Consider the following 21,494-nt stretch of genomic DNA (forward strand, 5'->3'; position numbering starts at 1 on the left):
CTAAGTGGATCCGCCTTGCGAACTCCGCGGCTACAATTTGTAAATTGCAATATGAGCCATCAGGTAATTAGGTAAAACTTAATTACTGAATTTTTGTTAAATAGTCTATTATGCATTTGAGTTTTTTGTGCAAGTAATGTCCACCTCTTCGAGTAGACCACCTCATTAACTAGAATTGGGCTATCTGCCACAGGCAAGCTTAAATAAATTTTGAAAGTGTTCGCTGAAACACCCTGTATATATATTAATCATATCATAAGAAGCCAACAAACAAAGACACCAAGGACAACATAGGGGAAATTACTTGTACTTCCTAACTGAATGAAATAAATAAATTAATCGAAGTGAAGATGGATGAAAAAACAACTGGCCGCAGGTAGGGAACGATCCCAAGTCTTTGCATTACGCGTGCGATGCTCTTACCATTGAGCTACCGTGGCACCGTTTTCCCATCCCCTTTCTGGGGTACTTATGTTTTACTATTATTATGGGTATGGCTATTATTATGGTTATTTATGGTGGCGCTGGCTAACACTCCCAGGGTTAGTTCTAGTAGTAAAACTTAAATACCCCAGAAAGTGGATGCGAAAATGGCGCCATGGTAGTTCAATGGTAAGAGCATCACACGTGTAATGCAAAGACTTGGGATCCTTCCCCACCTGCGGCCAGTTGTTTTTTCATCCATCTTCATTTTCATTAATTTATCATTTCTTTAATTCAATTAGGAAGTGCAAGTAATTTCCCCTATGTTATCCTTGGTGTCTTCGTTTGTTGGCTTCTTATGATATGATTATTAAAAATTGGGCCCCTCGGTTCCCTTTCTTCTCATTCATATATATATATATATATATATATATATATATATATATATATATATATATATATATCCACAAACACACACATGAGGGGGCATGCACACAAAATGAAACAGAAGAGGTGCCCTAACAGCGAGTCATTTGTACTCATTCTTCGCGGCATTTGTGGCTTTAGATATGAATAGCCAATTAGCCCTAGTCTCCATCCTTGTTAACAAGATGTGTTTGGGGCAGCAGTGTTCGAGCTGGCTATTTCAAAGACCCAAGCACCCGTTGGGGTCAGCACACATGCGGTTTAGCCACCTTTATTTTCATGTGCTTTTGGTGAATGTTTTTTTGCCTGCCACTGTGACAAGTGAGGGCATTGTTGGAGGGCAGTTGTGTTCAGGCCAACTACATCGATTTCTACGCGAACTGTAGGGTCTGCATATGGCCTTGGGAAATGCACGAGCAGCACTTAGTTTATTGACTATTATGTTGTGTCCTTAGGGGAAACTGAAGGAAAACTTGCAAGCAGCAGAAGCACCTGTTGGTTGCCACACTTGAGGTGGCAGAGGGGATAGGAAGGTCTCTTGGCAGTCTTGTACTGTGTGGTCGTTTCTTGCCAAGTTGAAACACCTGGTTGCTTTCAGGTTGGCCTGTACAATTTCAAGCCTGCTGTGCGGCCAGTGCCCCTTGAAGTCCATGTGTCAGGCTTCCCTGGGAAGCACTACTGTCCCCGCATGGCCCTCATGAACAAGCCTACATACAGGGGTGAGCTGAACCAATTCACACTCTTTATGAGCTAAACGGCAGTGAATAATCTATGAGGCCATGTAATGTGTTGTGTAATGTCCCCTGGCACCGTTTCTTTAATCACAGGACCTTTTTTTTTCCCCCACTGCTAAAAATCGCAACTCCTCTGGTGGAGCTCTTGGCGTCACATGCAATGCAAAAGAAAACAGAAAAAGAAAGAAAGAAACCAGGGAGGGGGTGAACTAGTTTTTCTACTCTGTCAGTCACACATCAACACCAGAAACTTGCTTATGGGATGATTCGGCAATCAGATTGCGGAAATCACTTAAGAAATTGGTTTGAGGAAGTCATTCCTTTCAGCATCTGCTATACAGTGTAGACCGCAGGGTTCGCACAGCCCCTTGAAATCCTTGAATATCCTTGATATTGACAGTATAAGTTCAAGGGCCCTTGAAACTACTTGAATACCCGTGGGCTCCTTGTAATCCTTGAAAATCCCGTGGGATTTGTTCCGCTAGAGGAAATTAACGATGTACCTCCGCAAGTCATGCTGATATTTAAGGCCCTTTCGCTTACGAATGCCCATGAAAACAAGCTGTGTTGACTAAAGGGCAACATCAGGAAGTTTCGGTTTTAAATCTCGCAGCCCCTACGTCGTCTGGCAACTAATATGCATTGGAAATCCAATCCAATGCGAGACATATCGCTCGCTCGGCTTGCGTATAGTGCCTAGAATATACTCTAGTGTGCCGTCCACCGAGAGTCTCCAACGCGGGACGGTGGCGCGGGCTGTGATGCCTGCCGCCACGGGCCACCAGACGGCAATGCCTGTCGGCACCATGCTAAATCCTGCGGTGTTCGACTCGCGTTCGTTTGCGATGCGTTGATTGCTACGCGTCGATTGCAATGCTTAGTTCATTTCTCGCCTTGCTGCCGCTTTCGTTGCAGTCTTTTCTTATTGTGAGTGGGTTTTTTGCATCTATGTGTGCACTCGTCTGTCTAAAGAAACTTTGAACAGGTCGCGAAACCGCGATTTCCCAGAGACGCGGAAAGAAACGGCTCATCTCATTACCCAGCGTGTCCGCAGACCCCGAACGTATTGCGGATTGGGACAAGAACATAAGAGGCAGATCGCCGGGCAAATGGGGAGACTTGCGTCGTGTCTTGCCTGAAGTCCGCCCATGTCTCAGCATGGTCCGGCACAGTCACGAAGTGCAGCGCACCAAGCGGCCGGCGGCGGCAGGCATCACACTCGGTGCTACCGCGACACCCGCTCTCGGCACACTAGTATGTGTCTTTTAGGTACTATAGTCGGGCCGTTTGTCGGCCTCGTGCGCGCCATTTCAGTGAAGTTCGCGTTTGCGTTGTGTGTTTACTTTGACAAGATGCCAGGCGGGAAGTGCAAGTTTCAGCCTGCGTGGCTGCAACATACGGACTATCGTCACTGGGTGAGACCGGAACCAAGTGATCCTTATCGAGCAATGTGCGCATTATGTCAGAAGACGGTCGACATTGCAACGATGGGGGAATCTGCCTTGAAGAGCCACCAGAAAGGCGAAAGGCGACGAAGTTTCCGTCGAACAGCCAAAGAAAAAGAAGCGGAGATAACAGCTCTTGAAAGAGAAATTAATGCGAAAATAGGGCTCCTTTCCTAAGTCATGTGAGGAAATAAAATTACGCTAACACTCCTTGAATTCTGCCTTTTTGCATCCTTGAAATCCTTGAAATGTCCTTGAATTTCCAGCCAAATATTGTGTACGAACCCTGAGACCGCTTATAACGTAAGTCGCCGGAGTCGCAAATATCTGCACTATTACCAAAACAACGATTTTCAAGCACTGCACGTATGCAAAACATGTAGACCAAGCATGTAGACATGCTTTGTACTATCGCGATGTAGCTGGGGCTCTTCAAGCTCCACAGCTTTGCACCGAGTCAAAACGAAACAACTGTTTGCTGCAACTGCTGCGGAAAAAACCGTGAGCGCTATCGACACGATTACGAACGGCGACTTTGCGGTGCTGAAGACACGCGCCCGACGCACGCACCGAGTCTGGACGAATTAACTACCATTCGCGGCAACAACTGCAGTCGAAACCGCGGTCGCTATCTATGCGATCATCGATGGCGACTACGCCGTTTTCTAGGCACGCGGCCGACGCGTGTACCGAGTAAAAACGAAACTACTGTTCGCCGCAACCGCTGCGGAGAAAACCGCGGCCGCTATCGACGCGATCGTGGATGACGACTACGCGGTTACGAAAGCCCGTGGCCAACGCGGTGTTGTTTCCAACGGTAAACGCAATAATTCAGGGTTTAAAGACACAAATAGGCTTGAAGCGTTCCGGTGTTGCTGTCACTTCACGTACGATTTCAACTGATGGCTGTGGCGATGCAGACTCCGCCGCTTCGTTTCGGTTGGGCGCTAGCGCTGTTCTTCCTCTTTTGCGTCGCACATTAGCGGCGCTCCTTGCTCACCGAGCTCCAAAAGTAGTCCGGATTAACCGATGTGCGGACAAATAAGTCCGAATTAACAAGAGTTTGATTGCATTGCATAATGCATACGCCGGCCAGCAGCACGCATCTTGTTGAGAAGCGTGCTCGCTGCCGTCCTTTTCGGCTATATTTTCCCGCAGAAGCCACATTATAACCGGTATTTCGTCTCACGCGGCTGCACTGTAAGCGGTATGCATATACATGGAGTGCTATGGAAAAATTAACGGGAGTCTGAAAAGACCATACTACAGTTAAACCTGGATATAACGAAATTGACAAATTCCAGAAAAACTTCGTTATAAAGAGGAGTTCATTATATGCAGGTTCGGCACGAAAATTCAAAAAAGAAACGCTTACCATATTTACTCGATTCTAACGCGCCCTCAATTGTAACGCGCACCCGGATGCGTGGACGCGTGTCGTTTCGCACAAGCGCGAGGCATCGGAAACGAAGAGCGAGCGTCACGATGGCTTTGTAGCGTCGTATAGTGTTACAGTAGAACCCCGCTGTTACGTTCCCGGGGGCTGCGTTTTCCTGGCTGTTCGTATTCGGCCGGTCCCAGCACAGCTTCCATAGAACCCAATGCATTGGTAACCCCGCTGTTGCGTCGCAACTGTGGGACCGTTCCCGCATCATACGTTGCGAACTGCCACCCCGCGCCGGCCCGAGCGGCCATTTTGACTTTTCATGTCGCTTGGCTTGGTGGCTTGATGATGGCATTGGCCACCCGAAGTGCCGGGGGTGACAACTATGACATATTTTCGGTTTCCGCCAGAAAAAGTATGGCCCTTCACATCCGTATTTGCTACATAAGGATGGTGTCTATGACGCGTTATGGCTCTAAAATTGGTTTTGGCTCATAGATATCCCGTATAAACTCCAAGGGCGATAATGCAGTCGCCGCACGCCGTATGCTGTATGTGCGAGTGAAAACGTGCGAGGGGAGCTGAAGACCGCGTCTAATCTCGCGCGTGCAAGAAAAGCAGGGAGGAAGCGCGCCTTCTTCCGTTGCGCTTGCGGCACCAGCGAGCGAGCGAGGGGGGAGGGATAGCAGGGCGGCGTTGTACTGTACTCTGGCATCAACTGCGTACTGCGCGGCGGCGCGCGGTCCGTATCTTGAAAGCGATCTCTATTTGGGCAGAGTCTAGCAGTGTAGGTGCGTCGGCGGCTCATAGCTTTATGCGTGCTGTGTGTTCTCGGCACTCAGTTTGCGTTGAAGCGATAGACAACAGCACGAAGGTCACTTTGCTGGCTTCTCCAGCGGCGCTTCCACACGCCGCCACCGTTTGACAGCGCATGTCCGCGCTCATCGAGTGTGATGTGTCACAGCGTGTACCAGCGCGTCGGCAACATCAACTGGAAAAGGAGAGAGTGCCGGCTTGGCGGGCTAGGCCAGCTGCAGCAAGCGGCAGGATCAGATTTGAATGAAGGGAGGGGGAAAGGTCACGCCCGCGGCGGCAAGATCGCCGGGTCGAGGGATGCAGGCCCGCCTCGCACACGCACGCACGCACACGTGCGCTCGCTTCGCATTTTGTCACGGCGGACAAGGTGCTTCCGGTTGCCGCTCGCGCAAGAATGACAATATTTGGGGCGAAATCTCTAGGTTGTCGGAGGGGGAAATTCATTATATTGAGGGGGTCTCCTGCTGCCACTTCGTTTCGTAAAGCTCTCAAATACATGTGCTTCTATGGAGTAATGGCGGGGAATAGAAAAACTTCGTTATATCCAGGAATTCGTTATATGGAGGTTCGTTATAAGCAGGTTTTACTGTATATCCGGTCGTGCACTATAAGCGGTTATGTTATAAGTGGTCTATACTGTATTATCAAAACTATTTGACTGAAAATGCACTCTAACCACCTGAAATAAATAACTGTTTCTGTGTGGACGATGAGAAACGACCTAAAAATCATGTAAAAACGGGAGTTTACGGAGCCATCTCTCGTCTTTCCTGCTGATGAGCGCCTCCATCTTAGTATCGTTTGAAAACTCAAGTTTCGCCCTCTTTTGCCTAAGGTGGCCGCATAGGAAAACTACAAACACAAGAAAATCACAGGCTAGTCTCACGAAGTTCGTGATGCACATGGCTCTCCTATTGGCTAAACACGCCAATGGTGCCTTCCTATTTTCTGTGTCTATGGCAACTGATGTCCTGAAGTTGCCGGCGGCGAGTAGTTCTGCCAGTGGGTTTGCTTCGAAAACTTGATTGAGCCACTGTTTCTTTGTCCATCACACCGCAATTGTAAGGCGAATGGACACCTGGCAAAACGAAAGAAAAAGTTTCAAACCAGACGAGCCTATGGAAAGCCAAGCGCGAGCCTCTGTTTTCTACAATGAGAAAGATGAGACAGCTATTCCAAGGTTCAAACGAGCTGGTGTTAAGATTGTGCCAGATATGACAAGTCACCGTATCGTGTAATCCCATATGCATCGGCAATAAAACGACATCGAACCAAACCATTGCCGTTTGCTCTCGAGCCAGCACACAGATGTCATTCTAAATCGGAGACATAGACCATGTGCCCACGCCTGATCCGCTGTCTATCCTCGCATGTGTGAGTTCGTGTTAATCTAGTCTAGATTCTATTTCAAGACTATAGTGGTTCTACAGTGGCGATGACGCACTCGTCACTCTTACGAAAGTGAATGACGTGAAACAGTGTCTGCAGCACAGTTCCCGTGAAGCCAATGTTGGTCCCGAACCACTGAGCGTGGCATCAATTATGTGGCGCAGGTGCGTGTTATTTTTCGTACACAAAAATTAAGGCTTTGACGTAAGCAATTGCTAGAGATGATCGAGGAACTTTGACAAATTAATATCGCTCTATTTAGGCTGCCTAGCAACATGTTTTGAGTCGGCACAAATGGTGCAATCATCCTACATGCCCTATGTTGGCATTGAGCCTGGTGCTGTGGCATTCTGTAGGACTGCACAAAAGCATCTGCGGGGAATGAGAAAGGCTTCTAAACTTCCTAAACTCTGCGAAATTGAAAAACAAGAGTTCCCAAGGGTTCCCTGCTGTTAAGAACATCAAGTATTATAGTCCTGAAACAATTTAGTACTGGTCAACTGCTTCCAAACCTTTGAGGCCTATTTTCGCAAACGTGTTTTTTGTGTCTGCCACTTCGCTTGCGGAAGGCATAGCACAACGATCGCTGGACCGATTTTAATGCTGTTCCTTTTGTTATAATCCATAGATTGCGCTGCACATCAAGACATTCCTTCGAATTTTGGTTTAGACGTACATTCTCTTATTAAATAATAAAAGAATGTAGGTCTTAACAAAAATTCTTGATTGGTGTCTGGATCTTGTTTTGACAATGTCTTAGTCTGCAGGGCAGTCTGTAGACTGTGCTGTTTTATTATTTAACATTTACTATTGGGTAGTATTGAGTATATTAGAGAAGCGCAGTCGAGGAAGGCAGAAAACTAGGTGGGTTGATGAGGTTAGGAAATTTGCAGGCGCAAGTTGGAATCAGCTAGTGCAAGACAAGGGCAATTGGTGATCACAAGGAGAGGCCTTCGTCCTGCAGTGGACATAAATATAGGCTGGTGACGATGATGATTAGACTGCAATATGGTCACATGCATAAAATGCTGAGCACAAAATTATTCAAGCAGTTTTTAAAAAAGTTTAGCACTGCCTTATTTGATGTAAATATGACATTAGCAGACATAGAAAGTGATTCAAGTACAAAATTATTCAAGGAGTTTTTAAAAAATTTAACACTGCCGTGATGTAAACTTGACATTGGCAAACGTAGAAAGTGATTCCAGCTTTCTAGCATGTTTCATCACTGTAGCAAGCTCTCAATGAGTAGGGAACTTCTAAGCTATTATTTTAACACTAAAACTAATGGAGGTATATTTTATTTTTTTATGTAATCAGCAATATGGGTGCCAAATTTCCGCACTCAGTTGAGAGAAATAAAAAAAGTTAGTTCTGATCCTGCTACACCCCTCTTAAGTGCAGGCAGCAAGTTTTGTCACGGCACTGCTCCTTGGAGGGGCATTATCACTTCATCACATAAGTGCACCGCACTTGAAGAAAGCAAACAACAGAAAGCACAGAGGTTTATGTGCTTTAATGGAATAAGCACTCTCTACTTGGCACACGTAGCTCATTAGTGTTGCCAGCTCAATCCAGAGCGCTCCTTTCACTGCTCGTGGGTTGCGACTGTATGATACGACATGTGCAGCACTGTTTTGATCTGTTGCAGCCATCCAGCAGCACTCTCCGGACAAACCTGTGCTCATCTTCGTCTCGTCAAGACGACAGACACGCCTCACTGCTCTCGACCTGATCGCTTTCCTTGCTGCCGAGGACAACCCTCGACAGTGGCTGCACATGCCCGATCACAAGGTGTGTGGTTCAAACGTAATACTGTGCAAATGCCATTTCGTTATTTCATTTAATAATCCTATTGAAGCCATTACATAAAGAATATGTTCAGCCATGGCAATAGCCTTCTAACAAGAGGTACAGAATGTATAAAAACTTGGCAAGTAAATGGCACCATCAACTAGTGCAATTACATATAGTAAATAAAAGCACCTTGGCACTACAAGAAAAATAAATTTAAGCCCGCTGAAAGTAGAGTGCACAATACTCAGTGCTGATCTTCAGTCGTGGTGTTGTACCTCATTATCCATGATGACTTGGCTGTTTTTTGTGAAACGTTTTGCTTGTCAGTGTTGGTCGAGCATAGATATATGATATAAAAATGCGAGTGTGTTCCAGGGTATCACATATATAGAGTAGAACCTCGTTGATATATCTTGGAAAAAAAACACGAGAAACTTGGCAGACGCAACTGTAGTTAACAGCTACGCAATATGAAGCGTTGTGTGAAAAGTTGCAGCACGAGACTCCGACACGCACTGAGCTGGTAGGGCGTAGGCGGCCTGAGACGCGCATTGCCGTTATTGCAGATTCGGCAACCTTATGTTTGCACTCCTCAATCTCATCCTGGGTCAGCAGCTTCTTCGAGCGGGGCATTTTTGCAATAAGTTTTAATGTGCCCACGTATCACGAATCATTGTGGCATGAGCCGTCGATGCATGTCGAGCTGATGGGGCCCAAGTGAGTCGAGACGCACGTTGTCGTTTTCCTATTGTGTAGTGTCTTAAGACGGCAGTTGGAAACTGAAACGAAATCCAGTGGTACATTCTGGTTCATTATCATCATCAGTCTATATTTTGATAGCGATTGGCTAGCGTAAGATATGACCCTATCAAGTCCCTCTTTCCCCTGGACTTCGACAGGGCCAAGGCCTACACTGCTTGCTTCAGTGTGGATCTCATTATCAGCGTCGTCGTCGAAGTGGGCGAGTGACTGCAGGTGACTGTTGGTGACTGCAGGTGTTGTTTTAATTCCTCAAATGCCTCGACTTGCGAGGTTTCCCACTTGAGTGAGAAATGTCACAGGCGCAGCGATGCAAGTAAAGTTCATGACAAAGCGCCTATTGAAGGCACAGAGACCAAGAAACTTGCGCACTGCCTTCTTGTCGACGGGCTGTGGAAAATTTGCAATGACACCTGTTTTCCGCAAATCAGGAAGGACTCCAGACTTGCTGAGGACTAGGCCCAGGAAAAGAAGTTCTTCGTAAGCAAAGCGGCATTTCTCTGGTTTCAGGGTCATCCGAGATGTTTTTATGGCCTCTAGTACTGTTGCAAGGCACTGAGCGTGTCCTGGATCGCACGGTCAAACTCAATGAGCTCCGCCTGCTTCGCTAAGATGAGTTCAAAGTGCTGGTGCAGCGCAAGCTCAGGGGAGGCCTTGTCTGCTAGCAGGGCGTGATTCGTAGAAATGGCCTTGGTGATGGCCCTCCAGACCAAACCATGTTTGGTGCGGAGTTGCGCCATTGTCGGAAGTTGAGGGCCAGATGGCAGGGTGAACTTCAACACCACTTGAAATGTAGCTAAACAAAGAAGGTGGTTTGACCCCGATGTCTAACTCATTCGTCCTCTGGCAGCAACTAAGCTTGTGCTCAGTGCACCTTCTTCTTCATTTGCAACAAGACGGTTAGAGTAAAATTAATTTCAAAGAACGACTGAGGAATACGAAAGAAAGTAAATGGGTTATGAGAGTGTTCAAGTATTTGTACAGGAACAATATTGACTCACAGTGGAGGAAAAGAACTACGAAGCTTACCAGCGAGTATGCGACCAGTATAGTAAGCAACATGGCAACAAAAAAACATTAAACTAGGCGTGTGCGAATACTCGAATATCACTGAATCGAATCAAATAGACAACGTTAGAATAGTTCGATTTGCAAATCAAGTATACACCATTCTATTTCTCGATATATTGTATACAGACGACCGCACAGTACCACATGTCGGGTGTGCCGCGGAGCCCGTCGTGCTCAGTGCTGGCCAAGCGAGCATTTCACTTTGTTTTTGGCGCAAACGGAGCGTCGAGCACATCGCAGAGGGGACACCCTGGCTGACACAGTTGTTGACTATCACCGCGAGTGCTCCCCAACGTCAGCCCAGTGCGGGATCGAACACAGTGCCAAAACGACGCGATTCGCATAATGGTGCTGCGTCAGCCGGGCCGCCTCTGTTGGTACAAGTTGCATCCGGGTCCATAGGACTGATAGAGATGATAATGCGATCTACAAAGAGGGAATTGCAACAGTAGCAGTGCATATTTCCTAAAGTGTGAGACCATGTGTAAAGATTAGGCTGATTAGACACCGGTAAGCACACGGATCATGATAAACACCTGGCAACAGACCTCTTGCAACTTCAACAGTCGTCGATCTAACCCATATGCATGATCTCATTGCTAGACACTGATTAGCCACCCATACAAACACATTAGCGGCAAGCATTCTCTGACGGCTTGCAGCCCATTACCACATTAGCCAGCGCTGATTTGCGGTGAACACTGCCTAGGACATTAGGCCAAATCGGCCCTGCTTCATCGGGCGTTGGTGTCGTAAGTTACGGCTTGGTGCTGAATCAATGCAGATGCAGCAGCCGCGCAACACCCTAAAAACTGCCTCACAAACGAATTTATATTGTCACGAGCTCTCATAACAGAGGGCAGAAGCAGCGCGAATGACCACGGGGACTGTTGGTGAAGAAGGAAGACGACGTTCGGCTGGTTGCTTTTGTGCCGGGCTTGCAACACGCCAACCGTTCCTTTTCATCTGCCCTGCAGATTTAAATAAACGCTTCTCGGCGTAACATTTGGTGGAGCTGTGCTGGGTACCTCCCACGACCGACAACGGAATCGTCCGTACAAGACCTTCGGAGAAGCCGCCGCCTTGCCGGACTTTTGCCATCGGCCACCATCATGCCTAGAGAAGAAGATGCTCCCAGTACTCCATCGACAGGACCAGCTCCGATTCAACACTACCGAGAGCCACGCACGTTCTCCGCAAAAGCAGGAGAAGATGTCGATGAGTGGCTCACCCATTATGAAAGGGTAAGCCAGTACAATCATTGGAACGCCGTATCCCAACTGAAGAACGTTGTTTTCTTTTTGAGTGGCACAGCGATGGTGTGGTATGACAACCATGCGGACGCGCTAACTACCTGGGCCTGTTTCGTTGACGAGATTAAGAAGTGTTTTGGCGATTCGGATGCCAAGAAGAAACGAGCGGAATCAACGTTAGCTCAGAGGGCTCAGGTCCCTGGAGAGACTTGCACCACATTCATCGAGGAAATTCTAAAACTGTGTAAGACCGTAAACCCCCGAATGTCAGAAGAGGATAAGGTGGGACACCTTTTGAAGGGAATCGCGGAAGATGTATACAACTTCCTCATTGGGAAAGATAACTTGGAAACCGTATCAGATGTGATACGGCACTGCCGTACCTTCGAAACACTGAAGACTCGTCGAATTGCCCCGAAATTTGGACGGCTAGCTAATGTGACGACTGTAGCCAGTGTGGACACGAATCCCCCAACAGACTTATCGTCCACCATTCGGCAGATTGTCCGTGAGGAACTCCTTCGACACGAAGAACAAGCACGGTATGTGGCCCCACGTTACAGCTCCTGCGCTTTCCGAGACGCCATGTGTGCAACCCCCTCGACTCTTTGGCAGCACTCAGTAAACGCAGCGGACTTTGGCAGCTATAGAGATGGTCCACATCATGACCTGAACCAGCCGTCCTATAACGATTCTTTTGAACAAAGCCTTGATCAGCGCCCACGCAACGGTCGCTCACGACGACCAGCCACTGCCTATGACTCGCAACGACAGTATATTGGTTACTCTCAACGCACGGCCACGGCTGAACAGTGTCTTCAACATCCCGATGTTCGCCCTATGCCTGTGTGCTACAGCTGTGGCACACCAGGTCACATAGCTAGATACTGCACCCAACGTCGACCTTCAAACTATGGGCAATCGATGCCATCTGCGTGGCACAGTGGTCGTATCATGGACAACCAGCGGCCAGGGAACTCCGCTCTAGGAAGCCACTCCCGAGAAGAAAGGCCACGTACCTACACCTTAGGAAGCTACTTTGGAGAGGGAAGACCTCGTAACCGTTCGCCTGCTTCCGACCGCACCCTGACACCACCACCAGCTTTCCGAGCGTATCGATCACCATCTCCACGGCGGCGCATCCCGTCATCATCTCCGCGGCGCCGCTTCCCGTCACCCCCGCCGGAAAACTAGCCAGCGCGACCGATGGGGGTGAGGTCGCTGGAAAATATGTGCTGCCGACTGAGATACCTCCAACTGTTTTCATGCTGAAGAATAGGGTTCATGTGTGTATTGACGGTGTGTCTACCATGGCTTTAGTCGACACGGGTGCAACTGTTTCCGTCATGAGCGTGCTGTTTAAAAGTCTTCTGGGACGCAAAGTCATGTTTTGTTGGGACCAGAGCACAAGTTTTCGTGGAGTGGGTGGTGACTCATTATATCCGGTCGGAGTTTGCAATGTGGATGTGTCATTAGGTGGTCGAGTTTTTAACACTGAGTTTATTGTCCTTCCTCGTTCAACCCACGACGTGATTCTAGGGATCGACTTTTTACAGTTGTGTGGTGCAAATGTTGACTGCCGCACGGGAGAACTCAGTGTGGGCGAAAGTGCTTTATCGGTGATCTTGGAAAACTCACCCAACCAAGAGAGTGTATTTTGCGTCTCCGAGGATACCGTTGTGCCCGCTTTATCCGCGATGGGTGTTTCAGTTGTTTGTTCTACTCGCAACCCGTTTGATGCTGCAGTGGACCCTGTACATGTGAACTGCCTAAAGAAAAACGTGTTGGTTCCTCATTGCATGGTATCGGTGCTGAATGGACGCACACGACTATGGGCGATAAATTGTTCTACTGAAGCGGCGGTGCTGCCTCAAGGCTTAAAGCTGGCCACATTTCAAGAAGACTCGCCGATACCCATGGCAGTGCTTACAGAACTTCCGGACACAGCAGAAGCCAGTAACATGCGCCCTGTGGACTCAAAATTCGTCTCCATGGTCGCTAAATCGCTCAGTGACCATAAGCGCGATGCGTTGGTGGCGCTCCTTGTGAAACACTCCTCAGTATTCGACTTCACGCAGCACGACGGCCCGACATCGATCCCTGTGTCTAGAACTCGCCACCGCATCAACACAGGATCTGCTCAACCGATTCGACAAAAACCCTATCGCGTGTCGCCCGCAGAGCGCAAGATAATCAGTGAGCAAGTCGAAGAAATGCTAACCAAAGGAGTCATTCAAGAGTCATCTAGCCCTTGGGCAGCACCAGTGATATTGGTGAAAAAGAAAGATGGTACGTGGCGATTCTGTGTTGATTACCGACGCCTAAACAACGTTACCAAAAAAGACGTGTACCCGCTTCCGCGAATAGACGACGCGATCGATTGCCTTTATGCGGCCTCGTACTTCTCCTCTGTTGATCTGCGGTCAGGTTACTGGCAGATTCCTATGCACAGTGAGGATAAGGAGAAAACTGCATTTGTAACGCCCGACGGATTGTTTGAATTTAACGTCATGCCTTTCGGGCTGTGCAACGCGCCCGCAACGTTCGAACGGTTCATGGACACTGTACTGCGTGGCTTGAAATGGGAAGTTTGCATGTGTTACCTGGACGACGTTGTGATCTTCGGCCGAACATTTAGTGAGCATAACAAGCGTCTGGAGTTGGTGCTGAACTGCTTGGAGAAGGCTGGCCTGGTCCTCAATTCAAAGAAGTGTCATTTTGGGGAGCGACAAGCTATTGTGCTGGGACATCAGGTCGATAAAGAAGGCATTCGACCAGATCCACAAAAGACTGTGGCTGTAGAGGCATTTAGGGAACCTCACAGTGTCAAGCAATTGCGAAGTTTTTTAGGCTTATGCTCCTACTTTCGCCGATTCATTCCCAGATTTGCTGACGTGGCCCATCCTCTCACGCGCCTTCTCCAGAAAGGCGTTCCTTTTGAGTGGACCGCAGAGTGCGACTCATCGTTTCGTCAATTAAAGTTTCTCTTGACGTCACAGCCTATTCTTCGCCACTTCGATCCCTCAGCACCAACAGAGGTTCACACCGATGCGAGTGGTGTTGGCATTGGCGCTGTGCTTGTTCAGCGCATCGGTGAAAGCGAGCACGTGATATCGTATGCTAGCCGCTCTTTGAGTCGCTCCGAGCGCAATTATACAGTTACCGAGCAAGAGTGCTTGGCGGTCATCTTCGCGGTACAACGCTTTCGTTCATACCTCTACGGGCGCCCCTTCACAGTGGTCACGGATCATCATTCACTGTGCTGGCTTGTGAATCTGCGGGACCCTTCTGGTCGACTTGCGCGTTGGGCGCTCCGCCTACAGGAGTACGATTTTGTTGTTTCCTACAAGAGCGGTCGACGGCACGCTGATGCTGACTGTCTCTCTCGGATGCCACTGCCGACGACTGAATGCGACGCTGACAACTTCGACCAATACATTGCTTTTGTATCTCCGGAATTTCCTGATATGGGTACCTTCATATCCGAACAGCAGAAGGACAAGAGCTTGCAGCCACTCTTCGCAGCCGCACACGAGCCTTTAGAAGATAGCCGTTTTCGCCTACGTGACGGCGTCCTGTACAAGAAGAGCTACTCGACCACTGGCGCGCGCTACCTTTTAGTTGTGCCCAAGAGTCTCCGCATTCAAGTGCTATGTGCCATGCACGACGATCCCACTTCAGGTCATCTGGGATCCACACGAACACTCTACCGTGCTCAAGAACGTTTTTACTGGCCCAAGATGCGTCACGATACTGAGCGGTACGTCGCCAGTTGCACCGAATGCCAGCGTTACAAACGACCTACAAACACACCGCATGGTCGACTTCAGCCAGTTCCGCCTTCCAGCGCCCCTTTTGAACAAGTCGGCATAGATCTCCTGGGCCCCTTCCCACGATCCTCCAATGGTAATCGTTGGGTTATTGTGTGTGTAGACCACCTCACCCGTTATTGTGAGACGGCAGCGCTGACATCGGCAACAGCAACAGAAGTTTCTATTTTCTTGTTATATTCCGTTATTCTCCGACATGGGCCTCCTCGCATTATAATCAGTGATCGTGGGAGACAATTTACTGCAGACGTTGTCGAAGAGACCCTTCGTCTGTGCTCATCTAACTTCCGCCACTCGACGCCATACCATCCACAAACCAATGGTCTGGTAGAACGTACCAACCGAACGCTTGCCAACATGCTGTCGATGTATGTCGATTCCGCACATAAGAACTGGGACAGCATCCTACCTTTTGTCACCTATGCCTTCAACACCGCGAGACACGAGACCACCGGTTACTCACCGTTCTTCCTCCTTTATGCTCGTCCGCCGCGTTACACACTCGACACCATGTTTCCCTACTTCGCTCATGACAATGACTCTATTACCAAGGTCCTCTGTCGAGCAGAAGAGGCGCGACGCATTGCTCGGCTACGCACCTTGGCCTCGCAGGACCGGTCAAAGATCCGCTACGATGGTCGGCGCCTACATGTATATTTCGATCCTGGCGACCTTGTGTGGCTCTGGACGCCTTTACGGAAGCGCGGCTTGTGCCAGAAGTTCTTGGCCCACTATGTTGGGCCCTACGTTATACTTGAACGCCTCAGCGAGGTCAACTATCGAATTGCACGCCTCACGAGCACTGGACGACACTCGGCCAAAACCGAAGTCACTCACGTTGCCCGCCTGAAGCCTTGCAATTCACGAACGACTGACTGACTTGCCCGGCGGGCTTCGTCTGCCAACGGGGAAATGTCACGAGCTCTCATAACAGAGGGCAGAAGCAGCGCGAATGACCACGGGGACTGTTGGTGAAGAAGGAAGACGACGTTCGGCTGGTTGCTTTTGTGCCGGGCTTGCAACACGCCAACCGTTCCTTTTCATCTGCCCTGCAGATTTAAATAAACGCTTCTCGGCGTAACAATATAATATGTCCACATGAACCATATTTGTGACACACTGTATGGCAGCTTTTAGTTTTCGATGCCATTCGCAGACGCACATTGGTCTCTTTTTGAGCAACCCGTCACACGACTACCGTATTTCCTGCTATATAAGTTTTTTGAATTTTTCGTCGGTGCGTCTTATAAAACTTATAGACTTCTAAGTTATAACTTATTTCTTATAGACATATACTTTTTTTTCGGAAAAACTGCCGTCAATATTGTATTGGATGCTATGCCATGCGAAGTACGCTGGGTTGAACTGCTCTGGTGGTTGCTACGGGCTGTGTGTGCACGCTACGGAGGTACTAGGTTGTTCTTGTGATCGAGTTGCCGAGCGCCGTGCGAAAAGAAGGGAGCTGCAACGCAAGCGGCGGCAGGCCGATCGCAATCAACCAACCCCGAAGTCGTCGCATCTGCAGATCGCTTTCCAGATATGGCGCGCACCGCTGCGCAAACTAAGCAGTTGCTGCCCAAGTACGAGCTACCTCCCCCCCCCCCCCTTCTCTCCCACGCTGCCTTCCCGCTTTCCTCCCTTGTGCGGAATTCGACTCGCCGAGTAACTATATCATTGCTATCGCAATTATTATAAATCAATGACAGACATACGCTTGCGCGTGACCCGCGTTCACAATGTGAAACATCGCTGTAATATTTTTTTAATCGCTCACTGAATGACCAGGTCGTCTTATACGAAAGGGCGATTTATAGACCAGAAAGTACAGTAGCTTTGGATTTACACGGCAGGCATGGAAGTGTCATATGACACGGTTGCATGAATTTGTGCGGACAGCGGATAAACGAAGGGCAAAACAAGCATTGTGCAAACTTTCTATGACCCTCTATATTAGAGCGTAGCTCTTAGGCGCCCCGTCCTGCGGTGAGCGTCGGCGTCGTACCTCATAACCGAGCAAACGAGCACAGCGAAAGATGAGAGCGAACACAGAGCGCAGCAGGTGATGAAAGACTCTGAGAGCGAAGATAGCGTGAAGAGGAAAGCGGAGGAAAAAGGTGCAGCGGAACCGTGAGGCAGAAAGCGGAGAAGAGGGCATTGTGAAAATGTGAGAAGAAACACGTAGTGCCACGCAAGACGGACTATGGCGATGGTGGCTACAAGATGGCACCAGAGTAGCTCGCATCACATGAAAAACTCCTTATACAGCTTTTTGTTGCTCAATACATGCTACATAAATGTGTTTTTCCAGGCATGAAAGAAGCCCGCGAATACAGGCAAAGTGCCTCGAGCGACCAGTCACGCGGCAATTCTGCGTGTATTCGCAAGCTTCTTTCACACCCGGAAAAGAACATTTATGTAGCACGTATTGAGCAACGGAAAACTGTATTGAGAGGTTTTGATGTTCCTCTACAACTTTCTCGTTGAAACTTTGATAATTAGGACAGTTCTTCTCGAGTTAGATAATTAATTACAATTACCTAATTAAATCTCAGTAACGAAAAAATTACTGGCGGCTACGCCACTGTACTGTAAACAATATGCACTAGGTTTGCTTCGTGTAACGCCGTTCCTCTTTTTTTAAATCGTGCGGCGTGATAGCTGGGACACCCTGTATATCATATCCTATCATAAGAAGCCAATAACCACAGACACCTAGGAACACATAGGGGAAATTACTTGTACAGTGCAACCTCATTGATGCGATCTTCGCGGGAACCAGAAAATAAAACGTATCATCGAAAGAAAACCCCAAAACGTAAGAAAACTGGCTTACTTGGTGACAAACTCGCTACCAAAGCTTCCTGTGGCGTCGAGTGATACTGCTGCTGTTAGCGCGGTGTCGTGATGCTGCTCCACATAAGACATGTGTTATGCGGAGCAGCATCACAACACCGCGCTAACTGCAGCCAGCACACTTATATTGAGCAATTTCAAAACAGCTCGTCAATTTTCTGACAAGCTGAAAAGCTTTTGTTTTTTTAGAAGTCCGTAAACGAACTCTTTTGAAAGCTAACAAATTCCTTGACATAGCTACGGAGGTCATGGCACCACGAGGCCAAGAATTCCGGAGAAAGGAACACCATAGAGCAGCATGGCACAACGAGTGATAATGACTGGCGGACGAGGGCAGGTGTTTCATTCAGCCACGTGACCGCATGAAGATCTCACCTGAAAAGCGAACCAAAACAAGCGCGAGCAAAAGCTGACGCGAGCAGACCATACTACGAGTGCAAGAATAGCGGTCGGGCGGGTCTGCATGACACCAGCTTCCCGCACCACGGCCGGTCTGGAGGCGTGCGCTCCCTTCCTTCTTTAAAGAACGAGCGTGGGCCTCCAGACCGGCTATGCCCGCGCATATATCACTAAAGGGGACAGCTCTCATTGGTCTGCTTCATTCGCGGCTTGTTTGCCACTGGCACACGCGACAATTTAAATCAGGCCAGAACCGATCCCTCCCATGACACGAGAAACCTGCTGTGTGGCAAGGTTTTGTGCGTGCGTTTTTCCGCTAGTGTCGCCAGCCCTTAACACGTTGTTAGTGGGTCGTTGGAATGTAATTTAATCTAGTACACTTGAATATAAATCTGCGAGTTTCAGAAATACCAGTTTGTAGTGTCATCTAGTTTAAGGTGAAAATGCAATCGTATCAACCACATAGAGAGAGACAGACGAAAGGGGAAAGGTAGGGAGGTTAACCAGATGGGAAGATCCGGTTTGCTACCCTACGCTGGGGAGAGAGGGGAGGGGGAAGTAAAGTGACAGAGAAAGTAGAGATAGAGAAAGAAAGGAGCACAGATACACAATGACAATCGGTTACAGGTGGCACAGCACAGTAGCACTTGCAGCACTATAAACATCTCTCCGGGCTACAGCCGCTTGTCCAAGTCTGTTGCCCTTAAACACTGCAACATTGCCTTCGTCGCCCTCCGCTGCGATGGCTTGTGATGTCAGCATTCTAAAATAAGTTCCTCTGTTAGAGGTCTTTGGTCAAAACGCACTATCGCATGTACGAATCAACCACATAAAAATACATTGCTCCTATGGCTGCGTTGGCCGGAAAACAAAAGAAAAACGTATCATCCAGAAAAACGTTTTATGCAGAATCATATCAACGAGGTTCCACTGTACTTAATAATTGAATTAAACAAATGATTAAATAATGAAAATTAAAGTGGATGAAAAAACAACTTGCCGCAGGTGGAGAACAATCCTACGTCTCCGTATAACACACGTGCGATGCTCTTACCAATTGAGCTACTGCGGCATCGTTTTCCCATCTGGAGAACAATCCTATGTCTCCGTATAACACACGTGCGATGCTCTTACCAATTGAGCTACTGCGGCATTGTTTTCCCATCCACTTTGTGGGCGATTTATGTTTTAAATAGCCCATAAAATATATAATGTGTATATATATAGAATATATATATATATTTGTTAGCAATTGTAAAAAGTTTGACGCCCTAGATCAAAATTCGGTTTCCTGCAGTCACTAGAATTTAGCTTTCTCTCTCAAATTGAAATTGGTCCAGAGGTTATTTAATAAACACATTTCTCTGATTTACATGTACTTGAATGGGCGGCATTGGAGTTGGCTGATACCTAAATGTTTCTCCTAAAGACTATGTGGAGCATCACAACAGAGCTATTATAATGTGATAGGATGGCACTGTTATTTATAGCTCTTTAGTAATGGCACTTGTCACTTTCTTAACGTCATTGTATCACTTTGTTGGAAAAATTGAAGAAATTTGCATACTGAAATATACCTAGCGTATAAAGTAAACCGTCACAAAATCAGTAAAGCAGTATTTTATTCGAACAGGCACCAAACAGCAAAATTTACAATTGTTAGTCCGTTGCTTGAGAGGCGGCACAGTAGCGATGTCAGCAGCTACAACTTCCGGTTTCCTCACAGGAGAATCGCTACGTGCTTTCTTCGACTATGGTTGCATGTACTCAGCGTAGTTGTCAAAAACGCTAGGTGTTGCACCTTTCTTGAGCTTCGGAAATTTGCATTCTTCTTTGTAGTCTGTGGAGTCTTAGGGTCTCACAGGTGTATCGACTACCGTTGGTTCGAGCATAGCGAGCCACAGGGACGCGTCAGCCGTCGCCTCCCGCACCGCTGCGCACGAGCTCAGGCCGGAAGAGGCTACTGAGTGACGCACACAAGAACACAATATTGCCCTGAGTTAACGAAAACCGTTTATTGTCTCCGGCGGCACCAGCACTGCTCAAACTCTCGGGCGTCGGGGAACCAAAGGGGTCCTGCACCAAGAGCGAAAATACAGACATGGCGCCTATAGCACATCGCTGCGAGAGCACCGGCTCAAGCTGGGACATGCCGCTTGTAAAAGTCCCCGTGGCTATGCTGCTTGCTCTGGCGATAACCAATGGACCAACTCACGAGAGCACAGGCAGTCTCCTTCGTCTTGGGCCTTCGGCAAGTGTGGCTCGGCGTGGTACGGCCTCGCGCGAGCTCTAGGCACTGCTCTTCGGCGTAGCATCAGGAAAGGATCAGCACAGAGTACGTGCTCCCCACATGGGCAAAGGCACCGTGCGCGAGCTCAAGTCCTAGTCACAAAGGTGTCGGCAGACATAAGGAAAGCATGTACGTACCCTGCACTGGTCCCAGAGATAAAAGAACCGCGCTATGCCGTCTGCAGCCGAATGCGGCCGCATCGTGACGTTAGCACCGCGCCTCCACTGCAAACCGTCGCGAGTGGAGCGCCACCGCTGAAACCGCTTGCGGGTGTGATCGGTGGGAAGGAGCAGGGATAGAACAGGTGAAGCCCGCGCAATGTCACTCGCGCATACCTGAATCCCCAGAAGTCCATGGGTAGAAAGTCACGGCAACACAAAACGACGTAACATATGTCGAACTTGGCATCAAATCTTTCCTGGCAATGACTTCCAACCACCATGCTCTTGCTTCGTTGTTGCTAAGAATCTCGTGAAACAAAATGCTAGGTACTTTACATTATCTCAGACTTGTGCCTTGGAACACAACCGCAGGCCGTGGCGTCACAAGAGCACGTAAAAATGTCCATGTGTGACAGCACAGCACACGTTTTGACATAGAAGCATATCGCAATTTTCCTGTACAC

The 21,494-nt window shown here is 48.4% G+C and overlaps 1 protein-coding gene across 5 annotated transcripts in view; it reads left to right on the forward strand.

The window, feature by feature from the left end:
* The window catches only part of LOC119460525 (activating signal cointegrator 1 complex subunit 3), a 418,279-nt gene that overhangs the window by 288,002 nt on the left and 108,783 nt on the right, over positions 1-21,494 (forward strand). For all 5 annotated transcript variants that reach the window (XM_049655120.1, XM_049655118.1, XM_049655119.1 and 2 more), the window contains 2 exons: positions 1,448-1,568; positions 8,269-8,411. In XM_049655120.1, the coding sequence (XP_049511077.1) occupies positions 1,448-1,568; positions 8,269-8,411 (264 nt within the window). The remainder of the gene's footprint in view (positions 1-1,447; positions 1,569-8,268; positions 8,412-21,494) is intronic.

This window comes from Dermacentor silvarum, chromosome 8 (assembly GCF_013339745.2).
Source record: "Dermacentor silvarum isolate Dsil-2018 chromosome 8, BIME_Dsil_1.4, whole genome shotgun sequence".
Taxonomy (NCBI): Eukaryota; Metazoa; Arthropoda; class Arachnida; order Ixodida; family Ixodidae; genus Dermacentor; species Dermacentor silvarum.